The following is a 20,104-nucleotide window of genomic DNA, read 5'->3' as shown; positions in this document are numbered from 1 at the left end:
TATTCCATGAAAGCATGGCCAGAGGCCCAGGTCGCTGCCCTGCAGATTTCTGAGATAGGGACATCTTTAAAAAACTCCGCCAATGTATAAACAGATCTTGTGGAGTGCTGCAGGTTATACGCATGGTAACAATGGCTAATGCAACCAGAGACCCATTTGAAGAATCTTTGAGTTGATATTGTAGAACCCTTGGATCTTTCTGCAAATGAAAGAAAGAGTTTAGGAGACTTCCTAAAGTCCTTAGTCCTGTCCAAGCAAAATGCTAGGGGTCTCCTAACATCCAGCATATGTAGTATCGCCTCCCTGTTATCACAATGTAGTTTTTGAAAAAAAAAAAAACAAAAAAAAACAGGAAGGTGGATTAGCTGATTCACATGAAAGGAGTAGGCTACTGGGGTGGAGAGGAACTTGGGGTGTAGCCTCAAGGTGACAGTCTTCAAAGAAAACCATGAACAGCAGATGTGCCATCAACCCCACTATTTCCCCTATCCTTCATGCTGAGGTAATGGCCACTAAAAATGCTGTCTTCATGGACAGGTATAACAGAGCAAGAAGCCATAGGCTTGAAGGGCGGTTTAGTCAATGTTCTCAGAACTAGACTGAGGTCCTAGGTTGGGGTGGACGGTCTGACACGTGGGAAGAAGTTTCCCATGCCCGTAAGGAATCTACATGTCATTTGGTGGGCAAATACTGAACACCTGTCCACTGGATGGTGGAAGGCCACTAAATATACTTTAAGTGAACTAAGAAGAGAGAGTCCAGACCTTTTGAGGTCTACAATGCAACTCAGAATTGAAGGGATGGAGGAAAATGTTGGGTCCACTTGTTTGGAATCGCACCAAATTTGGAATCATTTCCGTTTTCGCAGGTAAGTACGACAAGTGGTAGATTTCATGCTATGTAGTAACACCTTTTTCATCTCCTCAGAGTATTTGCTCTCTAAGTGTTGGAACCAAGAAGACGACAAGCCTGGAGTTGGAGGATCCTTAAGTTGGGGTGAAGGGTCCGCTGTTGTTTTGGTGAGGTGAGGAATGGGCCAAAGGTGAGGAATTGGAGAAAATACTGCCAGCTGCATAAGGTATGATACTAAACTGATGCTTAGAGAATGAGGGTTGAGAGATTGAGGAATGGGAGGATGACAGCTTTCACTTTTGCATCCTGGGTCTCTTATGCTGTGAGCCATAACACTGTTGTGATTAGAGGAACTGGGGTGGTCGGGATCTGTGAGGTGGTTGTGAACCGTATTTCCTCGTCGGTCCTTATGTGAGATTCCCAGGGAGCGTAGTGTGGCCCTGGAGTCCTTTAAGTTAAGGTGTGGAAAGATGCATCAGTCTTACCGGTGAAAAGTTTGGGCCCTTTGAACAGGAGATCCTTGAGTGTCATCTGCACTTCCTTGGGCAATCCTGAGAGGTGTAACCAGGATGCCCACCTCATTACCACTGCAGTCGAGACTGAGTGGGCCACTGTGTCTGTGGTGTCCAGTGTGGATTGCAGCACTGTTCTGGCTGCTAACTGGCCCTCTTTGACGATGGCCTGAAATTGTCCCTTTTGTGCCTCTGAGAAGTGGTCAATAAACATGTTGAGTTTCCCTTATTTTATGTAGTCATATTTAGCCATTATGGCTTGGTAGTTTGTGACCCTGAATCATAATGTCGCCAAAGAGTATGCCTTCCTCCCAAAGAGGTCTAGCTAATGTATCTCTCTCCAAGGAACCAGATGTAATGAGAGTGTCTGTCCATTATTGTGATTGCCTCCTTGCAGGAAAGGCACGTTTTGAAGCCAGGGGAACTGGGCAATCCCCCCCCAACAATCCCCCCTACAAAAGGTCCTCTTCCAATCTCTATCATATGGGATTGATTTGGCATGATGTTGCTTTCCTCGTGCATTAACCGCATCTGCTACTATAGAGTTACGTTGACGGTGCGTAAAGAGGAAGTCTGCCTCCTTAGGAGGAATGTAATACTTCTTGTCGGCTCTTTTGCACATTGGTGCAGTGGACGCCGGTATCTACCAGATCATCTTGGCAGGGTCCAGAAGTGCCTTGTTAATTGGGAAGGCAATTCTGGAAGAGGAGGAGTGTGCAGAATATTCAAGGTCCCTGATGTTGCAATGGTGATCCATGGTGTGAGGCCAGGGAGAGATGGTCATCCTGGTCACTGTATGACTCCCTGCTGGAGAAGGGTGGAGCTGACTGGGATGCTGTGGGTAAATGGCCCAGTGGCACTGTTGATTCCAGTGATCTAGATGTGCTTGGTACTGGGGCTCCGGTAGCAGGGACTCTGGTTACTCCGTGACAATAAGATCCCTCAAGAAACATAACTCCTGAAGTACAATTGATTTGCTCAGTGCTGTCAAGGAGTGCCGGTGCTGACTTGTCAGTACTCATGGCTATTTATGGAGGAATGCTCTGATGAGGGTTGCTTTGATGCACTCAGTGCCGAGGGTGGACCTGTCAATGCTGATCTCTTAGAGGTGGTACAGTCTCTGTCCTCATCCCTGGCAGACAGTGCAGTTGCTTCCAAGCCTATGCACATAAAGATCTTTAGGTGCCATGGCAAAGCTCAGCGGAGGGTTCCTGATGTTTCTGGGTACCGCACTTCAGAGCCGTCGGTACCGAGATAACTGAGGATGCCGGGGATCCTCTCTGGCTGGTCAAGGACTAGGTTTGAGGGCTTGGAACCTTTTTTCTAGAGGCTTTGCGGGGGGAGTCAGCCGACTTTTTCCATGATCTCACCCCTCTGGGGGTTGAAGGCTCTGGGGACAATCTGCATCCTGATGAGGCTTCAGGACCAAGGTCAGTTGGCAGCTTAAGTGCACCCTCCATGAGGAGAAGTTTCAACTTGAGCTCCGGAGTTCTTAAGTTCTTCTTAAAGTCCTTGAGGAATTCCACCATGATTTCAACAATTTCCATCCCACCATCAACCTCAGCCTGGTCCAGTCCACACAACAGATCCACTTCCTGGACACTACTGTGCTAATAAATGATGGTCACATAAACACCACCCTATACCGGAAACCTACTGACCACTATTCCTACCTACATGCCTCCAGCTTTCACCCTGACCACACCACACGATCCACTGTCTACAGCCAAGCTCTGCGATACAACCGCATTTGCTCCAACCCCTCAGACAGAGACAAACACCTACAAGAGCTCTATCAAGCATTCTTACAACTACAATACCCACCTGCGGAAGTGAAGAAACAGATTGATAGAGCCAGAAGAGTTCCCAGAAGTCACCTACGATAGGACAGGCCTAACAAAGAAAATAACAGAACGCCACTAGCCGTCACCTTCAGCCCCCAACTAAAACCCCTCCAATGCATTATTAAGGATCTACAACCTATCCTGAAGGATGACCCAACACTCTCACAAATCTTGGGAGACAGGCCAGTCCTTGCCTACAGACAGCTCCCCAACCTGAAGCAAATACTCACCAGCAACCACATACCACACAACAGAAACACTAACCCAGGAACCTATCCTTGCAACAAAGCCCGTTGCCAACTGTGCCCACATATCTATTCAGGGGACACCATCACAGGGCCTAATAACATCAGCCACACTGTCAGAGGCTCGTTCACCTGCACATCCACCAATGTGATATATGCCATCATGTGCCAGTAATGCCCCTCTGCCATGTACATTGGTCAAACTGGACAGTCTCTATGTAAAAGAATCAATGGACACAAATCGGATGTCAAGAATTATAACATTCATAAACCAGTCGGAGAACACTTCAATCTCTCTGGTCACGCGATTACAGATATGAAAGTTGCGATATTACAACAAAAAAACTTCAAAACCAGACTCCAGCGAGAGACTGTTGAATTGGAATTCATTTGCAAATTGGATACAATTAACTTAGGCTTGACTAGAGACTGGGAGTGGCTAAGTCATTATGCAAGGTAACCTATTTCCCCTTGTTCCCCCCCCCCCCCAGACGTTCTTGTTAAACCCTGGATTTGTGCTGGAAATGGCCCACCTTGATTATCATACACATTGTAAGGAGAGTGATCACTTTAGATAAGCTATTACCAACAGGAGAGTGGGTCTGTGTGTGTGTGTGTGGGGGGGGAGATAATGCACTCCATCATTTTTTTTAAACTGAAAAATGGAACCTCTAGACTACTAAAAAGAAATGGAAACTCTAAGAATAGCTACCATTTATATTAAACACTATCAATGTAAAGAAGGAAGACACTACTGCTCATTCCATTCGAGGCCAAAGGTGTTCGAGAAGGAACTGAAGGCAGTTTGCCCATGCAGTGCTAGATAGGCTAGAGGCAGACCACAAGGGAGGGAGATTGCACGTGAACACTCCTACCAAATTTCTCCGATTAGAGGTGCAGGGGCACCGATACACCTCAGTGGAGCACCCATAAGGACACTGCTAGAAGAAGAATAAAGGGATATGCTACAATATCAAAACCATTTTTAGAGATTTTTAATTTCCGCTGACCACTTACCATAAACACATCACTTAAAGCTTTATATGCACAATATTTGCATACTAGCAAAAATTAAGAATAAAACTAGGCCATATATTGAAGGACAATATACGAGAGATGTGAATTTCTTTATGGCATTAGAAAGGAGGTGTTTCCATAAATAAGCATTTATAGTATTATATTTTGTCATAGCGTTTGTTGCATCACAGCGTGAAATCAAATTTCTCTGGAACTCATGCAGAAGAACTGCACCATAAGGTTAACATAACACATTATTTGTAAATCCAACATGTTCACACGAGAACAAAAACCAAAGTTGCATTCTAGTCATTCTTCACTTATGCTTTTATTCTCTCTGCTTTGTCTCAATCAGTGATAATGCACTCCACCATGACTTCCAGGTTGATGTCACTCCCTGCATGACGGCTGCCAATACCAAAGGATGACCCTCTCTCAGACTCACCTTCTTCCGAATGTCTTCATCATTTGCTCCAAGTGAAGCATACAGCTTGAATGCAGCCTGGCGCAGTTCGTGAGCATGCTTTAAATCATGGTCAAGCTATTGAAAAAAGTAAATCAAAGTCAGATACTTTATGAGAGATCATTTATACTTGCACATGGTATTTTCTTAAGCGTTATAGGTTAGTGCCTGTTTACTTGAGTTTTGATCGCATTACACACCAAAGAGGCAGGATCACCACTGAAACTGTAGATTAACTTTGAGTATGTGTTTATGTCCCATTGAAGTCAATAATTAAAGTTAAGCACACATGTGAGTGCTTTGCTGAATTGTAGCCTATACAGATAAACAGTAATAACCAAGAAACATATGTATGCAACCTCTCAAAATACAGGATGAGATTAGTTACATTTTCCAAGACAAAATGAGTCCCACTCTCTTCCTCCTCTACAAGTCAGACCAAAATGTCCTCCTTTCGCCATGTCCACCCCACAGAAAGAGTTACATGGTCAGATTGGGGGAAAACAACTAGATTTACTAGGATCTAGATATCAGAGGGGTAGTCGTGTTAGTTAGTATCTACAAAAACAATGAGGAGTCCAGTGGCACCTTAAAGACTAACAGATTTATTCGGGCATAAGATTTCATGGGTAAAAAACCCACTTCTTCAGATGCATGGAGTGAAAATTACAGAAACAGGCATAAATATATATTGGCACATGAAGAGAAGGGAGTTACCTTACCTTACAGTCACTTCCTCATCAATTATTGGGAGTGGACCACATCCACCCTGATTGAATTGGCCTTCAACATTGGCTCTCCACTTGTAAGGTAACTCACTCCCTTTTCTTCATGTGCCAATACATATTTATGCCTATTTCTGTAATTTTCACTCCATGCATCTGAAGAAGTGTTTTTTTTTTTTACCCACAAAAGCTTATGCCCAAATAAATCTGTTAGTCTTTAAGGTGCCACAGGATCCAGATTGCAGTCCCATAAAAATGAATGGCATAAAAGGACCAGAACGGCTCTTAGAACTTTGGCCGAAAGGCTCCAACAGATGAAGCAATGGTATCTATTTAATTCAACATGAAAAACATTGTCAAGGGAATGTTGAGGTTGCAGGGTAAAGCACTCAAAAGTCAGGAAATGCCAAAGGCAAGGTTGTCTGAATAAGCTTAACTCTGCCCCAGTGCATCCACATTACAGTACAGTATATTACTTCATGATTATATACAATTTTTAAATAGGACAATCAATTTATCCTGCAGAGCCCTGCCTCATTCCATCTACAATTTACAAGATATTATCCATTTCACAAAATACACTCACCACATGGCTGAGTTAGGCATACATGTGCAATGCCGCTGATCTTTGCTGTGGACATTCATAAAAAGTGTTAAAAACACAGTGTCAGACTCAGGTCTGGAATGTTGGTTTTTTGATTCTCTAGCCAATGTCTAATGCTTCCCAGCCAATTACTGAACCTCTTTTTTTGTCTTGTTTATTCCATTTAAAATTTGGCTAACAATTCTTTGTACTTATGTGGTATTTTTTCCTGTGTGGCTCTCAGAGCATTTTGTAAACATGGGTATGCAGGAGCAGCCCCATATTATAGGAGTTTGGGAACTAAATCTGCCAACTGTGCTTTCCCGGGCTATTCCAGAACCAAATAGGATTACAGGGCCTTTGTCTTTCTGGAGTACATTCCAAATCAGTGGAAGAAGGGGCGGGGGAAGGCCAAGAATACTTTCCATTCCTGGGATCAACATTCCTTTCTTATATTCTCCCTTCCCCAGTGAGGGGGGGAGTTAGAGAGAGTAAGCAAGACAGGGAGACTGAGTCTGCAACTCCATGCTCCCATTGCAAAGGAGGCTAAAGAACGGTCTAGAAGGTGGTGTAGTAGGTGCTTTGCAGAGTGCTTGGTTAACAGGCCTTTGCCTGCTCACTGCTCCTACAGTGTTATCTGCCTGGAATGTTCCTCCTCAGTGTGGGAGGAGGGAGAGTCATACAACAAAAGAAAGGTCTTGTGCCTAAAGAGCCAAAAACATTGAGGGCCTGATCCAACTCCCACTGATTTCAAGAGGTGTAGGATCAGGCATTAATACAGCAGTGCAACAATTGAAAGACCATTTTAATTAAAGTTCTGAGTACTCAAGACACACATTTGCAGTTTCAAAATCTCTTTCATGTACTCTGAGAAGTTCTGAACTGACAGAGAAAAAACACATACCCTTTTGATATCGGTGATTGCACTGACTGAGCTGGGATACTTGAAGTAGTCAGAAAGCATTGCAATAAGATGGTCTGTAATACTGGCAATTCTCTGGAGCTCAACATCTGTTTCAATTAGATAGGCAAGTGTTTCGGCTCCTTCTACTCGTTCCTCCAGCAATCTCTCCTTACTACACATCCGAACCAAACTTGGCAGTGTCTGGAGGGTACAGAATTCAACTTTATTTTCAGAGAAGATAACCCGTAAGTCTTTATAGATTCCATTTCAGTTTGATGTCGAGAGCAATTTTCCTCACCAAAGTCTCTTAAAGAAAAACGGTTCAAATGGTTGTGGGAATATACACACAAATTAAGTTCAACTTATTTAATTATAGGCTCTTCTTAGCAGTCATCACTGCACTATAGGGTTCTCTCCTGCCATCTTTTTTGGTCATAATACTCCTTGCAAACGTCATGTCCAGAAAGGACCCACAACCAAAATGTTCTGTATGGAAGTTCATATGTCTACTTAATAATCTTTACTTGCAAAGCTGTGCTGTAGAAAAGAACCCTATGATTTGTCCCCAGAACTCACCCGCACTGCTATGCAAGAGGCTTCTAGGTACCAAGGTAAAAATGAGCACATCAAGTATCCCATTTTGATTCTAAACATTCCCAATTCAGTATTGCCACAAGAAGCAGCTTCTGGCAGTAGAAATAGACTGATTCCGAAACAAAAAAAACTAACAAGAACATGTTGCAATGATTTATGTCTCATACTCATGGTGTAAATAAAAAAAGCTGAGTTCCTTAGCAGTAACAGGAGTGCTAAAAAAATATTGCCTTCATGTAGTCCAACTCTTGGAATCTGCATATCAAGCTGTGAGACCTGAGAATGGCTGAAAGCAGAAAGCCCCAAGAGAGGTCCATGGGCTATCCCTCATGGAGATGAGCAGTGAGACGAAGATTAAAAAGAGGCATGTGGCCTCTCCTTATTCATTTAATGTCCCCTGGACTGGAAAAACAGAGGACCTGATGCAACAGGAAAGGAGTGTGAGGGAGTATAGGTCTGTGGAGACCATATATTATTAGGACTCCAATTACTAGTAAGTAATCTAGTTTTCCACTAATGACATTGCCACCAAAGAGTTATTGGGGATCAGACATGCAGCAATCTGCCACAGTAGAGGGATTGTGGGTTGGGGGTGTAGGAGAGTGCTCTGGGCTGGGACTGAGGGCAGGAGGGGGATCAGGGCTCGGGTAGGGGGTTGGGAGGGGTCAGGGTGCATGCTCCAGGCGGTGCTTACCTCAAGCAGCTCCCAGAAGCAGCGGCATGTCCCGCTCCTAGGCTGGCCAGACAGCTCTGCGTGCTGCCCCCTCTTCAGGAGCTGCCATTGCAGCTCCCATTGGCCTCAGTTCCTGGCCAATGGGAGCTGTGGGGGCAGCATGCGGAGCCCCCTGGCTGCCCCTACACAGAGGATCTGGAGAGGGGACATGCCGCTGCTACCAGGAGCCACATGGAGCAGGGCAAGCCTCGGACCCCGCTCCCCGGCTGGAGCACCAGAGCAGGGCAAGCCTCGGACCCCGCTCCCTGGCTGGAGCACCAGAGCAGGGCAAGCCCTGGACCTTGCTCCCCGGCGGGAGCTCGAGGGCCGGATGTGGCCTCTGGGCTGTAGTTTGCCCACCCCTGTTTTAGCCTCTCTGGAAATTATCCAGGAGTACTTAAAAGGAAGAGGTAGGTCGTTGCTGGGGGCATGGATCCAGCCACAATGAGGGAAATCAGCTCCCAGAGAAGTGAGATTTCTAAGACAGGTGAGTTTGTTTAAAGTTTCTTTACGGGCTTTTCCATATCTCAATCCTGAAGAAAGAGTGTTTGCTTAAAGCTTACATGGGATTTTCTACCTCACTTTCTTGAGGAAGGAAGAGACCAGAGACTGAGGTCTGTTTCTGCCCTGGGAAGAGGGTTTTTCTGGATTTATGGTTTCTCTTTTCTGAAGAACAGAAGGAAACTGAGACCTTCATTTTTAAGGACTGTTTTTTAAACAAGTGATTTCAGACTTTGGTGTGCTCTGATCCTGGAAAAAGGGAACCTTGGGTCTAGAGAATATTAGCTCAGTAACCCCCCTCTCCAAGTCCTTAGCTGTCCTGCGGTAAAATGGGGTTAGTAATAGCATTTTGTACTTTGATAAAAGGATTTAGCCACATGTTCCATTCATTTTAATTTACATGAAATGGGATGGGGAAGAGGTTGGATTCTGGCATGAATTCAAAACTGGAGGATACAGCTTTTTTCAGTTTTCTATAGAACTGAAGTGATCGGTTTTTATTCCTTGAAATTGGACAGTCCCAAGGAAGTGAAAAAGGGTAGGAGTAGAATTGAGGACTAGTTATAGAGGTCCCGTGTAAACCTTCAAACTGCCACTGAGTCACAGCAGTTACAGATACGTTTGAAGTAGAGGGAGGTGACCTCTGATTATTAGGGAAAGATTTGCACAGACCAATTGGATCTCCCTTTCTGGTGAGACTAAAAACAGGATGAGAAAGCAGGCTGTTGGAACTCAGACCTGCTTTGGAATTCAAAGGCCTAATATTTCCTATGGCTCTGAAAACCCAGTAGACCTGGTCATGAACCTGATACCTTGGAAAGTGGAAAAGTTCAATCTGTTTTGCTAAATCGACAAAATCAGGACTCACAAAGACATGACGATTTTACAGCTGTACTTCCTGAGGTAATCTTCATGAGACAGGACTAAGAACTGAGACACCTTATCAGAGCTACAAAATAATCTCCAAGCACCATCCTGCCTCTTCTGGTCAGTGAACAAAATCTGACAGGTTTCAGAGTAACAGCCGTGTTAGTCTGTATTCGCAAAAAGAAAAGGAGTACTTGTGGCACCTTAGAGACTAACCAATTTATTTGAGCATAAGCTTTCGTGAGCTACAGCTCACTTCATCGGATGCATACTGTGGAAAGTTTAGATGATCTTTTTGGTTAGCTAAAAAGATCTACACTTTCCACAGTATGCATCTGATGAAGTGAGCTGTAGCTCACGAAAGCTTATGCTCAAATAAATTGGTTAGTCTCTAAGGTGCCACAAGTACTCCTTTTCTTTTTTTGAACAAAATCTGTCACTGATCTTCAGAACCAGATTTATAAAGAAGGAAACCTTACTCCATCTGGAATCATTGTAATGTCCCAGGAGCAGTGGATTATTACTCACTCTCATGGCTAAGGTAGCAGAGAAATACAATTTCCTCCTAGGCAGAGGCATCTTCCTTACTATTAAAGCAGGTAGATGGAAAACACTGCTGAATTTTGCCATTTAAAAATCTGCTGCCACTACCAATAATCCAGAAACTGGGCAATTAAGAAGAATTCAACCATACAGGAAACCTGATAAGAGTCTGGACTTCTTGTTACTGAAACTGTAACTGGGATGGACCAAACCCCTCCAGCAGATTCGCAAAGCACCTTAGCTCAAAGAAGGTCGAATAGTTTGTGGTTGGAATTTACCCTGAACTGAGATAAAAGGGATACTACAAGCCTGAGTCATGCAGGTTACCAACTCCTGGAGAAAAGGAGGAAGAGATGAGAAGATTAATTTGAACAAATGTGTGAAGAGGACAGGGATCTACAATGCTGTTCCCCGCCCCCTCCTCCGGCTCACAGCACTTAGGCGAGGGACTAACTCAGGCACCATATGCCTTTCCATTTCCTGAACAACTCTTGCTCTTAGGATTTCATAGGCCTCAAGGACAGATCTGAACAAAGAGATTGCTGAAAGCCCCTCTGGCACAGATTGATGCTTTGAGGAGACATCAGCACTGGAGCACAATTAAGTGAGACAGAGAAGACAAGTACTTCTTTGCTTTAGTCCTCACAGTGCTGTAAGTACAGCTGTCAGTTGTATCGTGGATTCCTGGTACTCTGAGGCTTGTGGAGAACAATCAGTTGTCCCCTCATGGGAGGGGATGGAACCTAGGATCACACATACAAGCCCCTCAGGGCCAAGGACAACCACCTCTTCTATGAAAAGACTTCAAATCTGAGACCTGAAGTGTTTGGGAGAGGATAATGTTTTGCTGCTGACAACTCTGATGAGAGTTGGTTCCACTCTTTGGCTGCTAAGCCTTATCCACAGCAGGAGTTTCCTCCCACTCCCAGGTAAGGGCAAGAAGATCATACATGTCAAAGAGATACTGTGAACGCTGCTCGACCACACATCTGATGAAGTGAGCTGTAGCTCACGAAAGCTTATGCTCATATACATTTGTTAGTCTCTAAGGTGCCACAAGTACTCCTTTTCTTTTTACATCTAGATTGTGTATTTCTTAAACCTGAACTGTTTCCCATCATCTGGGATGATGGATACAGAAGTCTCACTGGACCGACAGCTCTTAAACCTACCAAATTCTACTACTATTCAAACAATTAACAGACTGAACAAGGGAATGCACAGGTTCTTTGACTGCATTGTCTAGCATACAATGAGGAAGTGAGAAATACTTAAGAGGGCACATTCTTTGTATCCCTCAGCTCTAGAATGTTCAGATCTCTAGTTGATACATGAACATTCTAGTTGTCAGTGCTAGCCATGGTTCTATAACTAACCACAAAGTTGTGTAATTCCTATAGGGGTGCTCTAAAATGGCAATTTCCTGACAGAAGGCTGGATATACAAATCATACCCAACACACCACGATAACAGTATCAAAGATTTCACTTGCCCGCCACCATATACGGAATGATGAACACAAAAATATCCAGACAGATCCTTAAGAAAAATATTTTATGAAACTATAATTAGCAGAGATGCTTTTTCAGATTAAAAAATTTAAACTGAAGGAAGCACAGAGTACCATCTGTTGAATACTGTTTCTTAAAACAATCAATCACGAATGATAGATTTTCACTTGCATTCAAACGGGAGCCTGATAAGTAGTTTTGCATGTTCTTTCCAAATGATTGTCCAATACTGCAGTGCAACTTTTAAAGTTTCTGCAACTTGACAAATATAAAATGGATTTTGTACCAAACTTTTTTTTCCTGGATTCGGACTTACTGTAACTAGCTTAATAAACAGAATTAAAATGTCATCACTATTAAATATTTATAATGAATGTATTGATACATAAGGAGATTTTCAAAAGCATAAATGGGAGCTAAGCATCTAATTTTTAAAGAGACCTGGACAACTAACTGCACTTTGCCTTTGAAACTCTCCCCCATAGAATCAACAGTGCTTTTGTAACACTTTATTACAGATGTACACAAATAAAATAGTGACAAACACATAGTGTGATAAAACTCTGGTTTAACTGCTGCTTAAATGTCAAACAAATTATGTAACCAGCTTACCTTTAAAACAATGCAGTTATCATCTGTCTGGATTGCTCCTGCCCTGCACATGTAAGTAAGGCTGTAACAAGACAGCAGAATATAAACTCACTTACTTCCAGCTTTTATAAACATTAAAAAGTTATTGTAAAAAGAATGGCTGTGCTAACGGAATAACTACTTGACTTTGTTATAACACCCATTCCAACACATGAAGTTTTACTGGGCTCAGACACCATTCCTTACACCATTTCAGACAGTTAAATACTTGAATAATACATTTTATTTTTCTACATGCAGCTTTAAAGACTTAGCTGTCAAACCCTGAAGTGACTAGCAATGGTAAGATCGGTTAGGTTTTGCTCTTGCTAACACCACCATAAGTTTGGAATAATTTTATCAAAATCAGTGAGAACAGAATTGGGACCTACGTTTAAAAGACACAAAGTATAAAATGCACCAGAGAACCAGGTTATTGCCCTGATTCAGGAAAGTATCCCTATTAGGCCACGACTGAAGCATGTGCTTAAATCCCATTGAAGTAAACAGGACTTAAATCCATTCCTATTCATGATAGCATGTAAGCATGTGCTACATGCTTTCCTGACTTGAGTTACATGTGCATAAAATGGCAGAGTACATGTTGTTATGGAGCCTTACATTTTGGATTTCCTAACTTTTGAATTTAAACGTTCAGCCCTAACACTGTAGTGAAGCAGCATTTTGTAGTTAATCTTCTTTAAAATAAAAAAAGCTGCACGCAAATTAACTTGTTTGTGTTCTCACAATCAACTGAGCATCATGGTACCTGAAGAAAGCGTGCCCTCCTTCCAGATACCAGGGTGGTTACTAAACACCCTATGTTCTTTGAAAAGTACTCCCTGAGACTGTGGCATTGGGAAAGGGGTACAGGAAAGACTGGTAGCCGGGTTAAGGACACACTGGCTAGATGGAGGGTGACAAGAAAGGTATCATGGAATTGTGGGTTGAGGAAAATTGGGTGAGGTTATTACAGGCTTGTTGGAGAAGAATCAGAGGTACTTAAAGGCAATAGGTAATTTCTCAGGGTGTATAGTATTGCAGGGAAAGTGGGATCTGAAAGACACTCCAAGATATTTTCCTAGGTGGGATGGAGGTCATCTCAGGCTTCTTGGAGGATCCCCTGGTGTCTCAAAAGAAAGGTGCAATGGGAGCTATTATGTCTTCTACATTTCTAATGATGCTGGAGGGGTCTCTCAGGAAATGTCAGGTTCCTGCTTGGTCCAGCTATCCATTTAAATTTAAAAAATCATGTACAAGTTTAAGAAGTTTGCCAAAATTAGAACAAAAATAAATTATTTACATGTCAAAATTAAAGTTAAAAAGGGAGAAAACCCTCAGTCTATTGAGGTCTGTGTTAACTGCTCCGGAGTAAGTAGTGATGGCGGTTAGGAAGTCATAGATATCCAAGTACTTACTGTCATGGTATCTGGCACCACTTACATGTACATAATTAAAAACAAGTACTTCTACAAAGGTAATAGATTTGATCTTGCCCTAAGCCACCCATCAACAAATGATACACTCAGCTAAAAACCTGCAATAAAGAAAAGGCTAAGTTAAAGAGGTCACATTACAACTCTCCCTTAAAAGCGAGCAGATGGGATCTTGCAATCAGCAGAGGTGAGGCCCACAGCAGGGATATTTCACTGAGATTGACATTACCAACCTCACAAAACCAACAGGATTTGTTTTTTGTTGTTTGCACGCATTTGTAATTTCTGTGATTGGTTAGAAGGAGATAGCCTGTCTCTCAAATAGCTGCGTCTTCGGCCCAGCTAGGACTCGTCTACACAAGGAAGTTGCACTGTTTTAACTTAAATCAGTTTTAGTTAAATTAATGTAAACTTCTGTATGGACATATTTATTTTGGTTTAAGAGAGGCTTATTTCAGTTTAGCTTAAAGCAATTCCTAATCCATTTAGGACTTGTCTGCATGGACAGCTGCAACAGTTTAACTTAGTGTGATTTTTAAAACATCTAGTTAAACAAGTTCAATACCGTACAGACATACTTAACAGTATTTCACTTTAAACTAGCCTCACTATGCTTTAGTGCAAGAAAGGCAGTCTGTCTGAGTAACCAAAGCTACAGAAAGATTTTTCGAAGGGTAAACCTATGGAAGTTACATTATCATAGAATTGTAGGATTAGAAGGGACCTCGAGAGGTCATTTAGTGCAGTCCCCTGCACTCATGGGAGGACTACGTATTATAAAAATTGCAGACTGCTAATGGGGTAGTCAGTCAGTCAGTGCTGCTATCTGGGAAACCAGTAACCATTTTAGATCCAGAAAAACCCTGGTATCATTTGTATTACAGCAGAGCCCAGAAGTTCCAGTCAGGCCCCCATTGTGCTGGACTTGTAGAAGTATACTGAAAACCACTATGACAACAGGCAGTTGTACATGTTAAGCTGAGAATACAGACAAAGCTCCTGACATTTTCTTAAGATGCTTCCTTGAGCCTGGTAGCATAACTCTGACCGGCCAAGCAAGAGCCTAAAGCAACCAGCCCACTTTTGTCCAGGTCCTGATCATGGCCAGGTATTTGGAAAGCAAGAAAAGGGCCAATCCAGATTTGATGAAAAAGATGCAGATATCTCATTTTTACATGGAGAAAATTGCAAGCCATAACAGCTCACTATCTCCTCTTATCTCATAAAAGCAATGAAAGATGGGGAAGATAGAAAGGACTCCTGTGTGATTCTCCATGCAAGATCCTTCTAAAGGCTACATCTACTATTGGAACCAGGGGTATGATTCCCAGAATGCGCAGACACACTCATGCTAGCTCTCTTCAAGCTGGCGTGCTATACATAGCAGCGTCACCAGGATAGCACAGGCAGTGACAAGTGACAGCACAAGCTAGCCGCCCCAAGTACAAACCCACATGGGTACATGTTCAGGGAAGCTTCCCCATGCTGCTACTTGCCACTGCCCATGCTACCCCACTATTTTTAGCCTGCTAGTTCCATGGAGAACTAGTGTGGGCATGTCTACATGAACTGGGAATCTCTCCCCCAGCTCCAAGCCAAGAGGTAGCCTAAGAGAAATTGCCCATTGCACTCTCAACCAACCAACCATACTGGGGGCAGCTGATAAATTTAACAACATCAGCATGAACCCTTGGTCTCTGACCCTTGCCTAAAGGAGGTCAACCAATGAGATTTGCACAGGCTTTTTTGCCTTGCACAGGCATAAAATGGTCGGGTAGGGACCCAGGAAGTGGAGGACTCCAAATGCTATGGGAGATGAATCAACACTATCTTCTCAATGGTTTTCCCCCAATATGGGAGGTTACAGACAACGTAATTTGTGAAGTTGTTAACTTTTAAAGCCAAATGACAGCATATATAAGGATTGACAGCTAACAACCATTAACAGTAACCAGTAATGGATGCAGATGCTCCACACAGATTTTCACCAGTTGTGAGACCACAGGTCCCTCTTCCAGACAGTTAAACACATTTCACCCAGTGCACTGAGAACTCCCACTTGCAAAACTATGTGGAACTCCATCCGGGAGGATGGAAAGCCTGTCCACTCTTGCTCTGACACTCAATCCAAAGAATCAGACAGACTATCTTGGATCGAAAAATCCACCAAACACTACGAGCTCCAGGATTAAACGCACAAGCTCAGAAGGGTTGGGGGTCCCCATCAGCAAGGTCCAGAGATAGCATTTGGTGATAAGCCCAGCCCCCTCTGCTGGCAAGTGGGAGGTGGTACAGGAATTTCTTATGGGGTGCTGTGCCTGGGTCCTGTTTGTGGAGAACAGCTAGTGAGTGTTTGAAAAATATGAAGCTCCATATCCCTTAGCTATGAGAAAGAAGAAGTCACTTGCTGGCTCCTCTCTCCCTTCCTGAGCCTTCTGGCTGCTGTAAGGGCAGAGGATATTTGCTACTCTACCCCTCCCCCTAGATCCCACTGACTGCTGAGTGGGCTGTGCCAGCTACTCTACCCTAGCCCCATACCCCCTAGACTCCTCCAAGGATAGTTGGCAGTAGGATTACTCCCCTCTATTAACCCTGCATGGTTTTAATTCCTCTTCCCACAAACATCATCAGGACCACCACTGCTGTTGCTCCTATCTTTCCCACATTGCAGCAACATCCAACCGTCAGTGGCACAAAAGCTGTTGAATAGCAACAGTGAAACTGCCCGTAGTCATTTTAAGTGCCCATATATTGTTGCTTTTTACCTCTACAGTAGAAGGAACAGCAGCAGGGATACTGGAGGTGCCTGTAGCACTGTCTATACTAGTGAAGTTTTGCAGAAGTTTCCCGCCATTATCATCACTGGTTCACATCCACCACTATTAGCAACGCTGGGAGCCTCAGCACAAACCAGCTTCTGGATGTCATTGATGTTTTAAGCACTTTGTCATCTAATCTGCTCAGAGCCAGTTTAAGCAACATTGGCATCAGCAAGTGTCCGGTTAACACTTAGGCTATCACTGTTAACAACACTACTGAACTGGTGTTAAACGGTGATGCAATACATTTGCAATATTTACTTAGTATAGATAATACCTGTGTAGAATGGTTTTCATTCAGTTCACACTGGGAAAAATGTCTGTAAAACTGAGAACATAAGGACTACAAACTTTAAAAAAGTGCTTAGAACTTGAATATACCACATAGGCCACAAGTACATTATCTGAGCTGGATCCAGCACATGGGAGAGGGTTTTACCATAAAATTGAGCAAGCTATATGCTGCTGCTAAGAGCCTTCTGGTGTCACATATCAGTGCCTTCTTGGCTGCTTGTGTCCCCCACACCTTCCTCAAGAGCTTTTGTAACTAGAACAAATATATATTTTAGGCTGAACTGGTTTCCTTATAGAAAGCTTTTGTCTTTATGGGCCTGTCTACACTACAGATTGTTTACTGAATATGAATCCAGGTTCCATTGCAGAGTTTGCTCCTGGTTACACATAATATGGTTTAAACATGGCCCCTATACCATGACAGACTGCAACTAAATTGTCACTCTTCCTTTGCTGCATACATAGAAATTCCCTGATAGTGTTACCACACAAACCAATCCTATTACTTTCCAGGTTCACCTGGAGAACATCCCAAGGTGCATTGCACCATCTGCTACAGAAAGCACTAAGTATTCTCAGCACTCTATTCTCTATACACCAGCAATGCTTACTACATAACTAGGAAGTTGTGGATCAGATCAAAATGACCAATACTTAAGGTTGCTAGCTATACCAAAACAATCCACTATCCCCAGTCTGTTGGATTGCTGACCTCTTTTACCAGCTACCTACCCCAAAATCAAGAATGTTCAAGTGCACACCTAGTCTTAATGCTAAACTGAAAGACCTTGCTAGTGATCTAGATTAAAAGCACCTGGTTAATCTCAGCTCATCTAAACTAAATCAGTAGGTGTATCAGCAGAGAGTTGAGATTCACCAAATCTGAGAATCCTATGCGGTAAGAAAATCAAGGCAAGAAAAGTCCAGTATCATTGAACACAAGATGATAGCTGGGAAATCCAGCACAGGATGAACCATCTGCTCAGTCATAATGAGTTAGATGGCATTAGAGGCACCAGAATGATATTTAGCCCATGCTACATAGTCAAGAGCTGTGTGTTGAAACAGCCGACGACAACAGGATGCCAAGGAGAAGAAAGAAGATTGTATCAGCTGGGTGCTGGAATAGAACAGTGGTGGTAACAGTTGATCACAGATGTGGCAATGTTGTCAAACTAGCTGTGGGCTGAAATTTTAAATTGCTCAAAGTGGATGAAAAGTGGCAGGACCTCATTGTAACCTAGAAAGGAATCTAAAGAATTATCTATCTATCTAAAGAATTATGTAAACTAATAGTGTCTGCAGTAAAAACTGCCGATTGGAGGTTTTCAAGGCTCCTTGTGAGGCTGAAGATGTTTTAGCAATGGAGGAAGATATCTAAGATTTTAAGATAAAAAGATTAGACGTGAATAATAAGAGTAGCCACATTATGAACAGGAAACATTTATAAGGGGTACAAATTCATGTTTCAGAACACAAGCCAACCACTAACTGCTTTGAGATCATGAAGTATCTTCCCACATGGGCATATCAGTACTTTGCACCTTCTTTTAAAGCTTGTAGTATTGACCAATGTCAAAGAGCAAATAAGAGATTAGATCAACCAGAGGTTTAATCCAATATGGCAATTGCTATGTTACTATAGAACATTTTATCTCCAGAGCTGGTGAAAGTCAAAGATATCGTAGAAATATGCCATATTGGCATAGTTGTTTCCATAGAACTAAGAGTCCTTCTGCTTATACAATCATATATTTTATACTGAACAGCACCGCGTAGTCCCAATATATATAATCAAATAAACAAAGCAGCATCTTCTAAAATTGGTTTTATACTTGTACTAAAAGTTACATTTATTCAAGAAAAATTCTTTTAATCAATCTTTAAATAATTCATCTCTCATGCTGTTACAATACTGAAAAACATCTAGTCGATACTCAGTTACTCAAGCTTCGGAGAGATAAGGTGGATGTGGTAACATCTTTTATTGGACCAACTTCTGGAGACAGGCCTGAACAATTTAGTGTTTTATTGAAATATAGGAATTTTAGTAGAATTTAATACATATTTTATGTATATTAATAGAATATACAAGACAATTGTTTGTAAAAGTTTGAATTTCTTGCTACAAGAGGAAAAGAGTACTTGTGGCACCTTAGAGATTAACAAATTTATTTGAGCATAAGCTTTTGTGAGCTACAGCTCACGAAAGCTTACGTTCAAATAAATTTGTTAGTCTCTAAGGTGCCACAAGTACTCTTTCTTTTTGCGAATAAAAACTAACACAGCTGCTACTCTGAAACTTTCTACGAATACTGTATTTTTTATGTACACTTGTTCCTTGGAAAATTCAAATGGTGTCTCTGGTGTTTAAATTTAGGAAAATATAACCTTCCACGGGAAACTGGCGGCACCTGAGAACAGCAGCAGAAGTTAACGTTTATTGCTATCGGGTTTGCAGGAGACTGCTGGCTGCTTTTAAAAGCATTCAGTCAGTCCATGACAATGGTCTTTGAAGTATTTGATCTGTCTTTATGAGATGACAGTGGTTTTCAGATTCTTGCTTACTCCACAGATGTCCATGAAAGGCTGCAGGGGAGGTAAGGTTTCCCCTGAAATTATCTCAAAATATAATTTCTCACTAAGAATTACTGATATAGAACAGGTCTTGAGGTTAATTACATCATTAAAAAAAACTTTTTTTCAAGAATGTGCCCACATTCCATGGTGTTTTCTACATAACTCAACTAGATGCTGTAAATGTGCTCTCTCTAAGGGTGAATGATCCCGGAGTGTAGTACAAACTGCAGAGTTCTGACAATCACAGAGAGACCTCAGATAAGAAGAGGATGGAGTAGGAAACAAGGCAAAAAATAAAACCACCTGGAGAGGGCAGGTCTCGGGGGAACCACTCATGGGATGGAGAACCTTGCTGATTAACATAGGGGAGGACAGAGACAACAAGCAGGAGACAGAGCAGCCTGTTCATTTAACACAAGCATTACTCTCTACAGATATCACAGCCTAAAGATGTACACACCCTGTGCTCAGA

General features: G+C 42.5%; 1 protein-coding gene across 14 annotated transcripts in view; it reads right to left on the bottom strand.

Annotated features, from left to right (window-relative positions):
• ARMC8 (armadillo repeat containing 8) overlaps nt 1-20,104 on the bottom strand; it is a 181,839-nt gene that overhangs the window by 40,304 nt on the left and 121,431 nt on the right. For 13 of the 14 annotated variants that reach the window (XM_073360247.1, XM_073360250.1, XM_073360252.1 and 10 more), the window contains 3 exons: nt 12,486-12,546; nt 7,146-7,346; nt 4,916-5,011 (listed from right to left, as the gene is read on the bottom strand). In XM_073360247.1, coding sequence (XP_073216348.1) covers nt 4,916-5,011; nt 7,146-7,346; nt 12,486-12,546 — 358 coding nt within the window. The remainder of the gene's footprint in view (nt 1-4,915; nt 5,012-7,145; nt 7,347-12,485; nt 12,547-20,104) is intronic. The other variant, XM_073360258.1, reaches the window with a different exon arrangement.

This window comes from Lepidochelys kempii, chromosome 9, assembly GCF_965140265.1.
Source record: "Lepidochelys kempii isolate rLepKem1 chromosome 9, rLepKem1.hap2, whole genome shotgun sequence".
NCBI lineage: Eukaryota > Metazoa > Chordata > Testudines > Cheloniidae > Lepidochelys > Lepidochelys kempii.
The sequence above is the reverse complement of the archived record's forward strand: the minus strand, read 5'-3'. Positions and strand labels throughout refer to the sequence as shown.